The sequence below is a fragment of the Onychomys torridus genome, chromosome 2 (genome assembly GCF_903995425.1).
Source record: "Onychomys torridus chromosome 2, mOncTor1.1, whole genome shotgun sequence".
In the NCBI taxonomy this organism is placed as follows: Eukaryota; Metazoa; Chordata; class Mammalia; order Rodentia; family Cricetidae; genus Onychomys; species Onychomys torridus.
The window spans coordinates 109,165,013-109,181,111 of record NC_050444.1 but is presented as its reverse complement, the minus strand read 5'-3'; the positions used below and the strand labels follow the sequence as shown (position 1 = coordinate 109,181,111).

The 16,099-nt window shown below is 37.0% G+C and overlaps 1 protein-coding gene across 1 annotated transcript; it reads left to right on the top strand.

Annotated features, from left to right (window-relative positions):
• The first annotated feature begins 12,524 nt into the window (after positions 1–12,524).
• On the top strand, positions 12,525–14,818 carry Izumo3 (IZUMO family member 3). The gene is made up of 7 exons (XM_036177516.1): positions 12,525–12,756; positions 12,897–12,971; positions 13,112–13,201; positions 13,392–13,409; positions 13,832–13,912; positions 14,301–14,391; positions 14,614–14,818. Exons 1-7 carry the CDS (start codon positions 12,525–12,527, stop codon positions 14,816–14,818), a joined length of 792 nt encoding a protein of 263 aa, XP_036033409.1.
• Positions 14,819–16,099: the final 1,281 nt, after the last annotated feature.

The window sequence follows — 16,099 nt, the reverse complement described above, 5'->3', positions numbered from 1 at the left end:
ATTATCAAATGTGTTACAAAGGGACCCTTATTTCCTCAATAAAACTCATATAATACTTAGCTCAAATCTAGTAGTTTTGTGAATAGAGATGACATGAACACAGATACCTATGTTGTAGAATATGTATTCTTTAGGGTATACACCCAGGAGTAAGATGGCTATGTCATATGGTACATCCTTTCATAATTTTTAAGGAGACTCTAGATTTATCTTCAAACTGGCTTCCCTAGTTTATACCTCCTCCATCAGTATACAAGCATGCCAGAATTAATTGGCATATATATATTTAGACAGGGTTTCTCTGTGTAGTTTTGGTGCCTGTCCTGGATCTCACTCTGTAGACCAGACTCACTTCAAACTCACAGAGATCCACCTGCCTCTGCTTCCTGAGTGCTGGGATTGAAGGCGTGTGCCACCACCATCTGGCTGGCATTTGTATTCTTGATAGTGGCCATTCTGACTAGGGTCATACAGGAATCTTATGGTAGTTTTAGTCTGCATGGTACCTAGCTGTGTAACCACTGGAGAGCCCAACAGATTTGATGATTATTTCTAAACTCAAGTTCACACAGGATGTTCTGATTAAATTTGGTAAATTCTTAATAAAACCCAAACTAGCAAATAGGGAAAGAGAGTTGTAAGGATGCTGTTATGAGCAGGAAATAAATGAAGAAGGTAGAAGGTCTAGAGACCAAAACACAAAGGTCATAGTTACTAATAAAAGAATGTAAAAAGAATCAAAGATATTGCAAGGAATAGAGATAGAATTGATCACACATTCATTCACGGCTAGAAATAATATTATATATGCCCTATGATCACATATCCTTATTAGTTCAGAAAAGTTAGTATTCTGCACATTGTGAGTGGGAAGTAAATATTTCATGAGGCAAGTAGATGAGGAAGAGGGTGGCGTAAATTAAATGCCCTAATGTTCTCTACTGAGAGAAAACTAGGCTAAAATTGTTTAGTTTGTCCTCAGAGAGTACTTACTGCTTTCAAAAACCCTACAAACCAAAATTGAGGTAAATTTCTCATTTTAATGGGGTCTGATAGTGCAGCTCAATTATGCTTGTATTAATATCTTGTATAATAATGGTGCTGGGCATAGTTTGCTAAAATTTTTTCAGGACACTTTGAAAATCACTGATGGTTGGGATATTGCCAAACTCTGCTGGGGATATTTTAGGAGGACAGTTACTGATCTTGGGCTGGGCTATCACAACAGGGAGCTAAGAGCAAAGCCATGGGAGGAGACAAGTTGAAGTAGGTTGTGGAAAGGATTAAGAGGAGTCCCGTGGTATTATGTTTATGGAGACAAAAGGAAAACCATATTTACCAAAGGTACAAAAAGATAGTTCAGCTAAAAAGGAGGAGTACAAAAAGAAAACTGAGGGGAGAAAGTAAATGTTTCTAGGTTGGAAAAGGTAGGCAACCTCTGCCAGATGTGGTGGAGTCAGTGAGATATAAAGTAGGAAAAACCACTGGGTTTTGTTGAAGGTGTTATCATGTTGTCACACCTCCTAATTCATACCTCATAAATGAGAGGGAGAGAGGGGGAGGGAGAGAGAGAAAGAGAGAGAGAGAGAGAGAGAGAGAGAGAGAGAGAGAGAGAGAGAGGGAGGGAGGGAGAGAGAGAAACATTTCTTTTTAGTTTAGTCCCTAAAATAATCGTGTTTGAGAAAAATGACAGGAAACCGAGACCATCATTGAATGTGAAGAAGTTAAGCCTTAATAGATCCAGTGTGGTGTACTGCATCTCGTGGTGACTAAATGGGAATGGGAGAAGCCTATTTTATTTGAAAAAAAAAAAAAAACAAAACAAAACCCTAACATTTACTAAATCCTTCCGTTTAAGAAATATCAGTTTTGTTGTTAATGTATCATCATCTCACTAATACTCACAAGGGCCTTATAAGACGTGATTTATCATGATGCCCATGCAAAAATATAGCACTTTATCCCAATAGATGAAACTGACTACTGCAGGATCACGTGATTTCTACTTCAGAGCAGTAGCTATTTCTATGCAATGGACTGATTATACTCCGTGTTTCTGAGTCACTTATATAATATTATTGGCCAAAAGTATTGGATATTTCAATGTAACGGTAACATGCAAAAAACTTCTATTTATCCTATATACCAAAGGTCATGTGAATATGATACATCCTTTGAACTTTTTGTTAGCTTACTAATATTACCAGGAACCAACGGTTCAAGATATGTTTGTCACAACATAACTGTTGTTTTATGACACTATCAGTATAATAGGCAATTACTTCACTTTCTCTGTTATAGGTTCTTTGTCTTCTAAGCAAAGTTAAAGATGCCTCGCTCCCTTAGTTGCCACCCTCCTTGATGCAGTTATCTCTATGCTGGAAGTAAAGTGAAATCTGCACTAATGTATGCTGGTACTGAAATCCTGTAGAGTATAACCAAAAACCTTGCCTTCCCAAGAAATTGAAGCTTAAACTCTTTTTTTTTCCCCTTTTCTTGGTTTTCATCACTCTGTATACAGATACCACAATTTTCCCCAAGGAATCACAATGAGAATAAAATGACATATTAATTCTAAAAAGAGTCTGTAATTCATCTGACATCAAAAATATTGTGCAGTTTAATTTTGATGATATTTTTGTTATGCCGTGTACTTATAGATATGTATACATGCATCACTACAATTTGGCAGTCAGAGGACAGCTAACAGAAGTCTGGTCTATTCTTTTGCTGTGTGTGCCCTGGGAATTGAATCCAGGGTTAGCCAAAAGCACACTTACTAAGACATCTTGTCAGCCTGGAGTACTGTGTATTGTAGCTCTAAACTCTTTGCTTAAATTTCTCAGTAAATCCATAAGAAAGTTATTTGTACAAGCATCAGCCTTTAAAAACAGACCTATTTCTTCATAAATAATTCATGTATTAAATATATCAATGAAAATGGTATAATTCATTTGTTCATTGTTGAATTACTAAAAGGTTTATTTCAGACTAAGATGAACTGGATGATCTCCATTTATCTTTAATACAAAAGTTTTAACTTGACCACATCGTTATTTTGAATGTTTCTATTGAGTGTTATATTTAAGGCTCTTTGTCAAATTAGTTAGCAATTAATACTGAATAGTAAATGTGATTTTTACATATTTTACTACAGCAACACTCAGTGAATTCTACTACACTATCCATTACCAATTTTTCTGGAGTAGTCTTGTAATTGGAATTGCTGCATAGGTCAATGCCACATTTTGTTTAATTGTTTAACCTTTGCCTTTGTGGGAAACACATGTCATTCACAATTAAACTGCCTCTTCCAAGTAATCAAGGCCCCATGCACCTGCCCATCAGATGTACCTTGAGAAGCAGAATTACAAATTCAAATCTGCCAATCTCTTTTTTTCAGGATCCCAGAACACATATACCCTTCTTCTATAACCTCAATTAGCATTTAAGAATGCACACAGAGCAATGCTAATTCAAAATAGTCTACCTTCAAGGAATAATAGACACTGACTGTGAATCTTATGATAGGGTAGTTTCATGCTATGGAAACATGCAAAGCAGGTAAATCAAGTTTCTGGGAGAACTATATCCAGTGGTTCATTCAAACGATGGCATCAAAACGTATTTCCCGTAAGTCTCTTTGACTCCTTACTGTGTCTACCCTTGTCTCTTGACAATTGACCCTGGAAGTGGTCATACAGCTAAATTGTTTCATCAAAAGCTGGAGGGGTTTTAAGAAGCCATAACTACAGAGTTTATGATTCCTTTGTTTTAAATACAGCTTCAGTGGCTAGTTGTAGCTATTGGTATAATGCCTGATGTCTTCCTCTGACCTCCACATAGGCACATGGGCACGTGTACATAAGCTATGTGCACACACCATGCAAGTACCCAAACACACACACACACACACACATACACACACACACACACACACACACACATACACACACACACACCAAATTGTTAAATTAGTTCTTTTGCAATGTATAGCATTATTGAGTCTAATGATCATGGGCCAGTTCAAACTGAAGAATATACTAACTAGCACTTCAGTCATCATAATATAGGCTGTAATTTAAAGTAACAGTACTGAATTACTTGGAGTGAAGGAAACAGAAAACTATGACCATTAATTTTGGTCCATAAATCTAAGGAGTAGAATTTAAAAATAAAAAGGAGGTAATTAAGTTATTTATTTAATTTTGTTTTACTTTACTCATTTTCCAACCAAAACATTTCAGGAGTTTCAATTGAATTTATGATTAGCAAGTATTTGCTGTGCATGTATTGTTTGGAAGAGGTCACGTTGGGGAGCACCATTAGGAAGGACACTGGAATAAAATTTTTGTGCGGGAGGCCCCTATATACTAAGGTCTGTCTGTGGTTTAATATAAATCTTTTGCGTTCTTAATGGCACTTTTTTGTTTCTTCACTAGTCTCTCTCTCTCTCTCTCTCTCTCTCTCTCTCTCTCTCTCTCTCTCTCTCCCTCTCTCTCCCTCTCTCCGTCTCTTCCTCCCCCTCTCTTCCTCTCTCTCTCACATACAAACTCATATGCACACTTTTATATATGTAGGTTTATTTTAGTTACTCCTCTTTATTTTGTTCCTAAATTAATGCTCCTCTTGTTTGTGAATGGGTATTTCAGTATATTCAAACAAATGGGGAAAGTTTTTCCACAGAACAAAGTGCGAGCCATGAACTGGTTAAGTCAATTTGTGAAATCCATCCTTCCAGAATTTATACCAGAATAAGTATGTAAACAATCACAGCTTATTATTAATATATAACACATTCCAATGGAATATTGTGGGGAAATGCTACTTCCATTTCTTCCCATGCATCTATTAGAAGAGACTATTTCCCCAGGCCTTGACTGTGTGGAACCACCAGTGCTGGAGGTGTGGGAGCTAGCTAACTCATAATATAGCCCAACCTCAATTTCCTATTGCAACATGCATTTGCTTCCTTTTCCATCCAATTGTTTTACACAGTTGTGTTGTCAGAGACTAGTCACAATGATGTTATAGGAAAACCAAGAATGACCAGGTTAAGCCCTGATCCACTCATCTGCGGGTAATGCTTCAGCATCAGCAAGCCACACTTTAGAGTGTGCCTATTTGGGAGATATATGAAACAAATTAGAAGGATTGCAATCAGACAACATACTCTTTTTATTGCTTTATGTGATATTTTGAAAATGGCAGCTCATTGTTTTCTCCCTACTGTCCTGTGAGGGTTTTTTTTTTTTTTTTTTTTTTTTTTTTTAGGCTGTGTGGAGATTAATAGCAGCCCACAATAATCTGTTGTCCTTTGTTGGGGGAAAAACTATGCTGCTGTTTCTGGAGAGAAATAATTGGTATGTAGCTTATAGAGTCAACAGCTGAATTTAATGGAGCATAAAGGGGTGGTATCTCTCACGAAGGAGGTATATTATCCGTTTAAATAGCTTCCAGTCTTGCACATAAATTAGACCTTCGACAAGCTTTGGAAAAAGAGAAACCACACAGCAGTGAATTAACATGCATGCATAATCCTAACAAAGGAACTGTCTCTTTGGAAAAGAAGAGAAAGATCCAGTGTCTGTGCTACAGTTAGAAATCTGAAATTAATTATTGACTTTTCCATATTGTTTGCAGCCACTTTGTTTGCCCATTTATTGTAGAATGTATATATGGTAATTGTTTTACAGGAGCTCATAAACTTGAAGCTGCAAATGAGACAGTGTATGAGCAATTTATTGCATATGCCCTTCAGACACAGAACCGAACTTGGCATAAATGAAAAGTGGTCAATGCACACCTTTTCAAGGTCTTTTGTGAAGGGAGAAGAGAGAGACTACTTTAGAGTACTTTGTCATATTTTTATCTAAAAATTTCACCATTTAGAAAACTGATTTATGGTGGTTCTAGAATTCATGTTGGTGGATATATTTAAGCTAAGAATGACTTAATTTGTGGAATATGTAAATTGAAAAATTCCTGTTTACTAAATATAATGCAATAATTTTCATACTCTTCAAATCATGTGTGTGCACAGGCATGCGTGCACACATACACTCACACACACATACTCACGCGTGCATTTAGAAAAACACAAAAATAATCTTCTGGAAGTAAATGTGAAAAATAGTTAACATAATGAAGAGTCTTTGAAGTAATCTCTTTCTGTCTTTGACCACACCTATCTCAGCTAAGCCCAAAACATAAATAGGACCCTCAATCTTGATAAAATTCTAACCACTTGTTCTAATTCATAACAACAATTTAAATGTAATGATTCATCTCACCAACATCTACTTTCCTCTTAACCTAAACATCATACCCTTACCATGGTCCATTCAGATTCCTCATTTCATTTTATTTGTTGACTTTTTTATTTCTTTGCATTTTTGCACATTATGAAATGATGAAATGTGTTTAAGCATATCTAACTCACACTCCTCAACTTCGTCGATAATTTTTACTCAGTACAACCCCTTCTCAAATTCATATCCCTTTAAAAAATGTATCTACATTTTGAGAATTTCATATATGCATACAATGTATTTAGGTCTTACTAACCCTTATCATCTCCAAAAGTTCCCACACCAGTAGATCCCCTCCCAACTCCATATCTCTCTCTTTTATTTTTTTCATAATCCATTGAGTGTAATTAGAGCTGCCAGTATGTGTGTGGGTGCAGGCCATTCACTGGAGCATGGGCACTTTACAAAAGGCCACACCCATGAAGATGATAGACTCTTCCTTGCCTGGCAGCTATAAATTGCTAATAGCTCTCATCTAATGGGTGTTGTCATTTGGGCCCTACCCCATCCTTGCTTTATGTTGACTGGCTTGATATTGTTCCGTTCTTCTACAGGCAGCCCCACAATCGATTAGGTCACAACTGCTGTGGGTCTATCATTTCTAGAAAACACTATTTCACAGCAGTTTTCCCCAACTTCTCTGCCTCTTACAATCTACCTAATCCCTCTTTCTTAATGATCCTTCAATCTTGGAGGTATGGTGTAATGCTTCATTTATGGCTGAGAAATCTATAATTCCTTAGTATGTGTACTTTGCCTAGTTGTGAGTTTCTGTAATAATCATTGTCCACTACAGTAGGAAGCTTCTCTGATAAGGGGTGGAGGTGTGTGGCCACACTAACCTTCAAATAAAAAAAAAACAATATTTAAAAGAAAGTTTGATATCAGTCAGTTTAGCAAAATAACAATAGTTGATTATCTACAATAGTGTATGACTTGCCTAACTGGGAGTTCTTGGTCATATTTAAGGTACTAGGCAAGATCTCACTCCTTTGGAGCTTCCAATTAGTACTATGCATAGGCTCATGAATATGTAGCCACACACTCGGACATGGGCAATCAAACTATGGCCATATCCCAAGGGAAAATGTTCCTTCCATTTCTAATCAACCACTAACAGAATCTCAGATAGAGATGAGGCCTCCTGAGATTCTGCCTCTTCTATGTTGGAATTTTATCTGGCTTGATCTTCTGCAAGTCTTGTGGAGATAACCAAAGATGCTATAAGTTCATCTGAGCAGTGGTCATATCATATCCATAAGACAGTATGACACAATACTTATCCCCATCCTCCAGGTTCTCCGTTCTTTCTGCCCCTCATCTTTGATGTTTCCTGTGTTTTGTGGATAAGTTAGGGCCACAGGAAGAAAATTTTTTGAAAGTATTATTAGACTTACTTTATTTTCTATTTAATCCTCAGGGAAAATAAGAACAAAATGCCTTTCTTTTCTCACAAGTAAAATTTATTTGAATCTCTGCTTTTGCTAAATTAAGGCAGTGATTATAGTTCCTAGGTTCAAATATGTTCAGGAAACATTTTGGTATTCAGTAAAGAATATGGATTTGAAAACAGACAAATTTAAGTTACACTCCTATGTAGCATGAATCTTAAAGAGTTCTTATTAATAAGAACAAACCTGAGGCCAGTTATTGGGGTGAATGCTTGAAGATCAGAAAAGCAGAACAAGCCACAGCTATCTCACCTTGCTAGTTCCTCAGGTGATCCTGTTTCCTCAGGCTGGAAGCTTCTGAGTCCTCATCCCAATGGTTCTCAACTGAACTGTGTAACTCCATAGCCTGAACGCTTCTCCAGCTAAATGCTTAACTAAATGCTTAACTAACTACATGCTTTTTCTCCTCTAGTTCCTGGTCCTCACGCCTTATAAACCTTTCTCTTTCTGCCCCCACTCCTTGGGATTAAAGGTTGGGTTTCTAGGATTAAAGGCGTGGGTCACCACTGCCCAACTTTTGCTATGGCTTACTCTTCCCATTTTCTAGCCACCATTTTTGGCTTTGTTCTAGTGGCTGTCTGTTCTCTGACCCCAGATATGTTTATTTCTGGGAACACATAATATTTCAGGGAACACAATACCCACCACACTCTTTAATCTTCCTTCACTAAGTATGTGGTTTTCTGCATGTCTCCTACTTTCTCTAAATATAAAAGTCATATTATGTAAAAAATGAAATAAGTAATGTTTAAAATTAATTATCAATGTGCTTCAGGTGCTAGACCACACATTTACACAGATAAACAAAAGGACTACAGTTTCTCTTTGTATTCAAAGTGGCATGAGCACCATTTCCACCTACTTACTTACCTAACTACCTACCATTTATCACCACACTGAGATATAAAATAAAGCAATATTAACACAATTTAATAAACCCAATTTCATCACATCATATATATGTGTGTGAGAGAGAGAGCTTGGTTAATACTTTTTTTGAAGGAACAATTCTTTCCTAATACCTTATTGTTATTTTGTTTCAAAACAATACATAGGTGTGGGGAGATTATATTATCTCACAACACTGTGTAGTGGAGGGTAAGGGAAGGAAGAAGCATCTTCTACTTGGGTTGGTCTATGTCTCGGAGAGATAAAACCTCCTACCAACCCAATCAGATTTAAATGATGTTAAAAAGCCCAGAGCCTTGAGTAACTCTTGGATGCTAGATCATTTATAAATGTGGTTAAAATAAATCCAGGTTTGTTTTCATTCTCTGGGTCCAGCTATGGAGTCAGTCCATCTAATAAAACATGCTAAAATGGTTATAAACATAGCTTCCAGGAGCCTATCTCATTTCAAGTCAACACTCTTGATTTCTTATGAAACTGGACAGTGAACTTTTCACTGATGTTTGATACCTATCAATGATCTTTGTTTATTCTTCTGACAATTCATACCTTCTGAAGTGAGGTTGGTATCACTTTCATCTTTGACCATTCCTGTGGCATTTGCAGGACATGGTACGAAGTTTCCACCTACTGTGTCTTAATACTGTCAGCATCTTGGTCTTCCTGTTGATCTGAGTATCAATACCCTTGGACTTGCTGCAAACCCACTTTCTTTTCTTATGTGCTATTATACTCTCCGCCGCTTACCAACATCTTCTGCTGAAGATTTGATAGTGGTCACCAGCAAGTTTTCATGTCAGTTCCTAAGTTCTGCTGAACATGTTACACATCAGCAGAGCCAATACATGTGTTCCTCCATATCATTTGGGAAGTGCTACTGTTTCCAGAGCACCACCCCCATTAGCATCTTCTCTCATGCTCACACTTTATCTCAGGTACATCTCTCCATACAAGCTCATGTACCCTTGCTGTTTTCTATAGCCTTTCCAGCACATATTCTCTTCTAGTACCCTTACCTAGAGAGAAGCTGCAACTTATTTTCTGTTGTTACTATTTATTTCCCATCATTTCTTCCCTCTATATTAATAGCAGCAGTATTTCTTTTAGTCTAATTTTTATGAATGGGGACTTTATCACAGATATGATTTTTCTAAGTTTTCCAGGATAACTGCAACTTTTCAGACATGAGAACAGGATAGAAATAGAGAAACATACAGAACATCAAACATTTCACCTGTGAATATCTGGCATATAGTATCTATGTCAAACTATCATATAATTACAATGTTGCCTAGAACAAAAGTTTATAATGTAAACAAAAACAAAAAAACAAAACAAAACAAAACACAAGTAATGATTCTATTCCTATATTGTAGGCAGAAATGTGACAAATCTAACCTGAATACAAAAGGTATTTGGAGAGCTGGAGACAACTCAACAGAGAAAAGTGCTCACTCCTCTCCCAGAAAACATAGCTTTGGTCCTCGGCACCCACATGGCAGCTCATAACTGCTTGGGAGTACAGTTCCAAGGAGTCTGATGCCCTCTAGCATACACATGACACATATAAACTCATGCTGTCAAATACACATACATATAAAAATAAAAACCAATAAAGAAATCTGTATGACTTGACAAACCTTTAAGTGTCCTGTAAATACAGTGTTCAGAAACAATACAGTAGGTTCCATGGTAAGCTAAGCGAAGTCGTATTTATTGTTAGGGAAGTTTCTATAAAGAATCAAATGTTCTTTATAAAACTTGTTCTTCAAATTGTAAAACTTTGGCATTAAATAATTTGTAAGAAAAATCAAATACTACAAACAACTCCATGGATATGGAGCTCTAACCATTAATGCTGTAGTATATAAGCAAATGTCTACCCAAGATTCATGTATGAATCACAAGTCAATAAATAGATGTTTACTATAATATAGACATATACATTAGTTTGTATCTGTGATCCTACTTCAAAGTGTAAACAGCAAATCAAAAACTTTGCACACATGATAAACCATATTTCTTTCATACCAATCCAAACTAATATTAACATAAGCAATCCAACATTTGGGTTTAAGAATTGGCATTACATACAATAGTATTATTATTTTAATCAGTGTGCTCATTATATCATTATCGATTTCTAGACAACTCCCTTCTCCCAAAGTTCAAATTTATAGTTATGAAACTCTAAGAACTGTTCCAAGATAATTTTAATTGTTTTCACATAGACTACATCAGGTTATTCTCATACCGAAACTCAAGGCTTAACACTTTAGTACCCAAATTTGTTTCCTAGAGAGCCGTGGATTCTATTAGCTGCCTTGCCTTCAGATTTCAGCATGCGACAGCTCTTTGTGTGTGTGTGTGTGTGTGTGTGTGTGTGTGTGTGTGTGTGTGTTTTAAGAATGAGACTGTCTACTCAAAAGGATGTAAACTTTTACATGCCAAGGATTATTAAAATAATTTGAACTCTCTTTCACCTCCTGAACTGCCAAATTTCAAACAATTATTTTCTGTTTTATCTCAGAATTTGAACCCTGACCCAGAACCAGTAAATTATATGGCTTCACTTCTTTAGTTTCTGGTCTATAAAGTGAACATGGCAGTTTCTCAAAGCAATGTTCTGTTATGAGGGCTTATGATAATCTGCCTGAAAGTCTAGTACAGTACTTGTACACATGGTAGCAATATAATTAATTGTTCTTTTTTTTTTTTTAGCTGAGGATCGAACCCAGGGCCTTGTGCTTGCTAGGCAAGCGCTCTACCACTGAGCTAAATCCCCAACCTGTTAATAGTTCTTTTAACTTCACTCACAAATCCCCACTCCTTGACTACATGGTATCATAGCTCTCTAAATTTTATTATCAGCCTTTCCTGCATTCTAGGATGTAACAAGTACATAAATAGTAAATAAATAAAAAAATAACCAATCATCTTAGAAAAAGCAAAATTAATTCTTTCAAAGAACTCAGAGAATTTTTTTATCAAAGATCTCATAAAGAAAATGTCTAATTGTCTGTGTTTCAACTAAGTTGTCCAAGACAGCATCCCATGATAATTGTGGTTACATTTTACATATGAAATATTGTAGCATCTGTATTTCAGGGTGCATCTGCTCAGGGACCCCAAGTATGACTGGATTCTCACTTATCACTGTGTACCCTTCAATTCCTATATGTAGCTCCAAGGTCCAGATCTGCTGAGAAGAATGCCATAAAATGTTTTTTTAAATGGCTGAAGGAATTATTCCACAAACAAGTGTATTCTAAAATTTCTTATAGGTTACAAATTATAGAAAATCTATCAAGTATCACTGTTTATAAATGTCCATTACTTATGTCAAAATACCATTGCTGCCAATAAGGAAAGGGAACCCAAACCACTCAAATATTCTTGGCATATCTTACCTCCTAGAAGTTAAATATGGGTTAAACTCTAAGGTCTTATGAGATTTCTTCCAACATCCACTTTTCTCGATACTACTTCAGTATCAGACAGAACAGATACATCATATAGACAGAGAGCTAAAGAAACCTTCTCTAGATATCTCCCTGCACAGAACTCTGCTTGTATGAGCTCAAGGCTTTTTTCTCTGTGTTCTACACTCAGAACTCAGGTAACTGCTCCCCAACCAGCAGTTCCCTCTCTCTGGAATGAAGGATAAAAGTGAGAAAACTACTGAAGAGCCTTAGGGGAATGTGATTCCCTAAAATCTGGATGGAAAAGGAGGGAAAAGTATACTCAGAACATCCAAGACAAAGATCTCATTCTTGGATTTCTGAAGAAAAAAGAACTAAGTGAACCAGTTGCCAGGACAACCTGTGTTGTAGAGAAGGGTTGGGGCAAAGAAATGGGTGACCTATGGGTACTTCTGCTTTTACCTCTGTCCCTGGCAGCCTTTCATGGGGTCAAAGGCTGTTTGGAGTGTGACCCCAAATTCATAGAGGATGTTAGGACCTTGTTGGGAAATCTGGTACCTGTAGAAGTTCCTGGGAGAACTCAACTGCTTGACAGACAACATAAGGAGATAACCTACTTAAGCTCCAAAGTCTCCCACAAGGATAAGACGCTTCGGTTGTTGGGTGAGGGAAGCTGGAGTCCTGAGAGTTTGGGCGGCTAAAGGGAGAAGGGAGGTATGGAAGAAAACACCTGGGTCCACTCCACATCCTTCAAAGATGCGATAATTTCCTACCACACATGTACCTTTCTCCTTCCTCTATAGATGTTCGAAATGTTGTCAAATTGAGAGTATGGCTCAAGGAGGAACTTTATAAACTGGGCAATGAAACATGGAAAGGTAAGACATTATTTCACTGTCAAAATGTCTGTGGTACCAACAGGTAAATAGATCTGAGGAAATTTTCTGTGGAGAGCAAAGCAAATTAAATTCTGAAACAATCACCCTAATTTCTGGTACCCTTTCCATTTCCTTTGTAGGTGTCTTTATCACCCAAGGCAAGTTTCTTAGTGTTCGCCAACACCTGGAATCCCAACTGAAAGAAACGCTAAAGAACTTCGCTGAAGTTGGTAATAAGACATTTCTGCCTAACAACATTGAAAGTATGTCAGAGAACAGGAACTAAGGGATGAAAAGGGGAATGAGGGTTCAGGTTAAAATGGACCGAGAAATGAATGTACAGCAGGGACAGTGTAGATATAAATATGACACATGTGACATTGATTTCAAGCTCATTAGATCTTTCTGATTCTCTTTTAGCTTGCTCAGAAGATTGCAGTGAGTACAGTACATGTGACGCCTTGAGGTTTCAGCCCATATTTTCCCATCTCCTTTCTCTGTTTGTTGTTCTCCCCCACTGGTTAACTTTGAACCCAATTCTTAGAGCTGTAGAGGAAATATGAATAATATCTGATGACAAAGTTGAGCTCATAAGATTTTATATGCTGTACAGTTTGAGGGAGTGCTCATGCCTCTCTGACCTATTGCTACAACATAAGCTATGAAATCATTGCTCCACTTCATCTACAAAGAGCCAAATAATTATAATCTTTGAAATTTTAAGAATCTTGACTACCACAGGAAGGGCTGTACAAAAATGTAACTTAAAAGTCCTGGGAGTGTCTGTGATCTAATCTATGTTTATGAGCTAAGGAACACTCTTGCCATATCCCTTTTATGATTACATTATTCTTTGCCAGTTGTAACTGAAGGCCCTGTCCTTGACTGTTGGACCTGTCTTCGAATGACCACCCGATGTTTCAGAGGAGACTATTGTAAAGGTGACATATGCTGTGGTACGGCAATTTGAGGGGACAGGGATCAAGGAACCAGATGGCCCATTAATTTTTTCTAGTGCTTTTAATAAAGCTTATAGCAATGCTTACTCCCCAAAAAGGTAAAATGTACATCAACATGAATAACTTAGAACAGAGCCAATGGAGTGAGTGAGGAATGAGTAGGGATGGACTCTGGACTCCAAAGCAGAAATGGTTAGGTTAAAGGGCGGCAAGTGGGAAATTTTTGAAGGGTCTAATACAAGAAGTCCGGGAATAGTGATAGAGCGGATGTGGTCAACCCTTTTGAAAGGCGTCCATTCTGTATAAGGACTCCCACTTACTATTACTCTTCCTCCAAACTCATTCCCATGACTTCCTTTTCTCCTTCCAGACGAGAATCCAAGGAAAGCTGAAAACCGAGAGATTGCGCTGTATCTGGCATTGATTGCAGAAGCTGTAATATTGGCAAGTGCTGTGTTACTGTGAGTTTTCCACCCTCCAAGCATTCCTTTGCAAAGAGATTGTCCAAACTCCTTCCTCTCTAATGGAAAATGGGGGAAGAAATAGACAGAAGTTGATGCAAATGGTAGATGCAATGTAAGAGAACACAGAATAATCCAGGAACAAAACAATCCCTACTATATAATTATTTTTCAAATACTGGTTCTTACATTTAAGTATGGATTGTCCTTTCTCTGCTCTAGATTCCATTTTTGTATCTCACATCGGAGAAAAATGAAGGTAATACGAAGGACATTGAAGACATATTTGGAGAAGAAACTTGAAGAATTAGTGGGAGTTGTAGATACAGATGATGAGCAAAAGGAACTGGAGACCCTGAAATCAAATTCACAGTCTCAGACAGGAAATCCTTCAAGTGTTGAGTCAGAGTTGCAAACTGGGACTTGAGTTCCTTCATGGTCATAAAATCACAGTACCTTAAAACTGGAAGAGAACTTAGGGTTTCTCCAGTGAATATCCTTACTGACATCCTGAGACAACGGATGACATGAGAGGGCAAATGATTTACCCTGAGTTATACAAAAAGTAAAATGGTGTGCTGCAATGCACACAAGAGACAATGTGCCATGTGCTAATAAAAATGCATTGTTAGTCACTCTCATGAATGGCAGTAATTAGGGCACCTTCCACATTTACAAATAAGCATTTTCTTTCTATGTTTATTTTATTTCTGTATCTGTATCTAACATCAGGTTAGCTGTAGATGATATCCTAGGTAAAAGATATTTAATCTTTATCATAATATCTTAACCACATATATATGTGTGTGTGTAAAATAAAGTCCAAAAAATACTAGTCCTGAACTTTCCATTTTGCCTTGCTTCTTTTTATTCTGTAAGCTTGTTTCAGAAGATAAGCACCACAGTTTATCAGCATGAAACAAATAGTAAATGGAGTCTTAATTTGGCAGTGGGTACAGGTTTTGCAAATCATTCCATGCTGTACACTTGTGTGTGCTTGCTTAGGGCCACTGCTATGAGAATGAGACATTCAGTGATGAGGATGGTCTCAAAGGAACCCAGGCATTGGTATCTCTGGATGATTACATTTTATTGTAACATTCAGAGGATACTGTTATGGGACACCTATCATTTATCAATGACTTAGGGCACACCCCTCTTAATCTTATTCTGATATATTACCCTAATTCATGAATTACATAATTATCTTTCCGTTGTTTTGCTTTTAATTACAAAAATAGACACAAGAAAATAGAACTGTTAAAATTTGAGGTGATGGAGTTTGTTTTGGAACAATACGTTATTATTTTATGTTTAATACTATTTTCTGAACAATGAAGGAAGGTACACATCATAGTATGATGTTGTAGATAGTGAACTGACTAATGTAGGCAACCATGTATTGTGTTGACATGTTATCCTTTATCTTTCCTCTGCTATCTGCTGGCCTCTATCTAATCTGTGAATCCTTTTTAAAATGGTTTCTAGTGCATTTCCATCAATTTTTTAGAGTAAAAAATTATGTGGGGCTGGAGAGATGGCTCAATAGTTAAGAGCACTTGGTGTTCTTTCCAAGGACTAAGGTTTTATTCCCAGTACCTACGTTTCACCTTACTAGCATCTAAAATTCAAATTCCTAGGAAACTAGAGATCCCTACTGGCTTCTGGAGGCATTAGATCCACATACAATGCACATAACATACATGTA

Coding starts and splice junctions, on each gene's coding strand:
- Izumo3 (XM_036177516.1), top strand. CDS start 12,525: ATGGGTGACCTATGGGTACTTCTGCTTTTACCTCTGTCCCTGGCAGCC. Junction 12,757..12,896: donor TAAGACGCTTCGGTTGTTGG/GTGAGGGAAGCT, acceptor CTTCCTCTATAG/ATGTTCGAAATGTTGTCAAA. Junction 14,392..14,613: donor TTGGCAAGTGCTGTGTTACT/GTGAGTTTTCCA, acceptor TCTCTGCTCTAG/ATTCCATTTTTGTATCTCAC.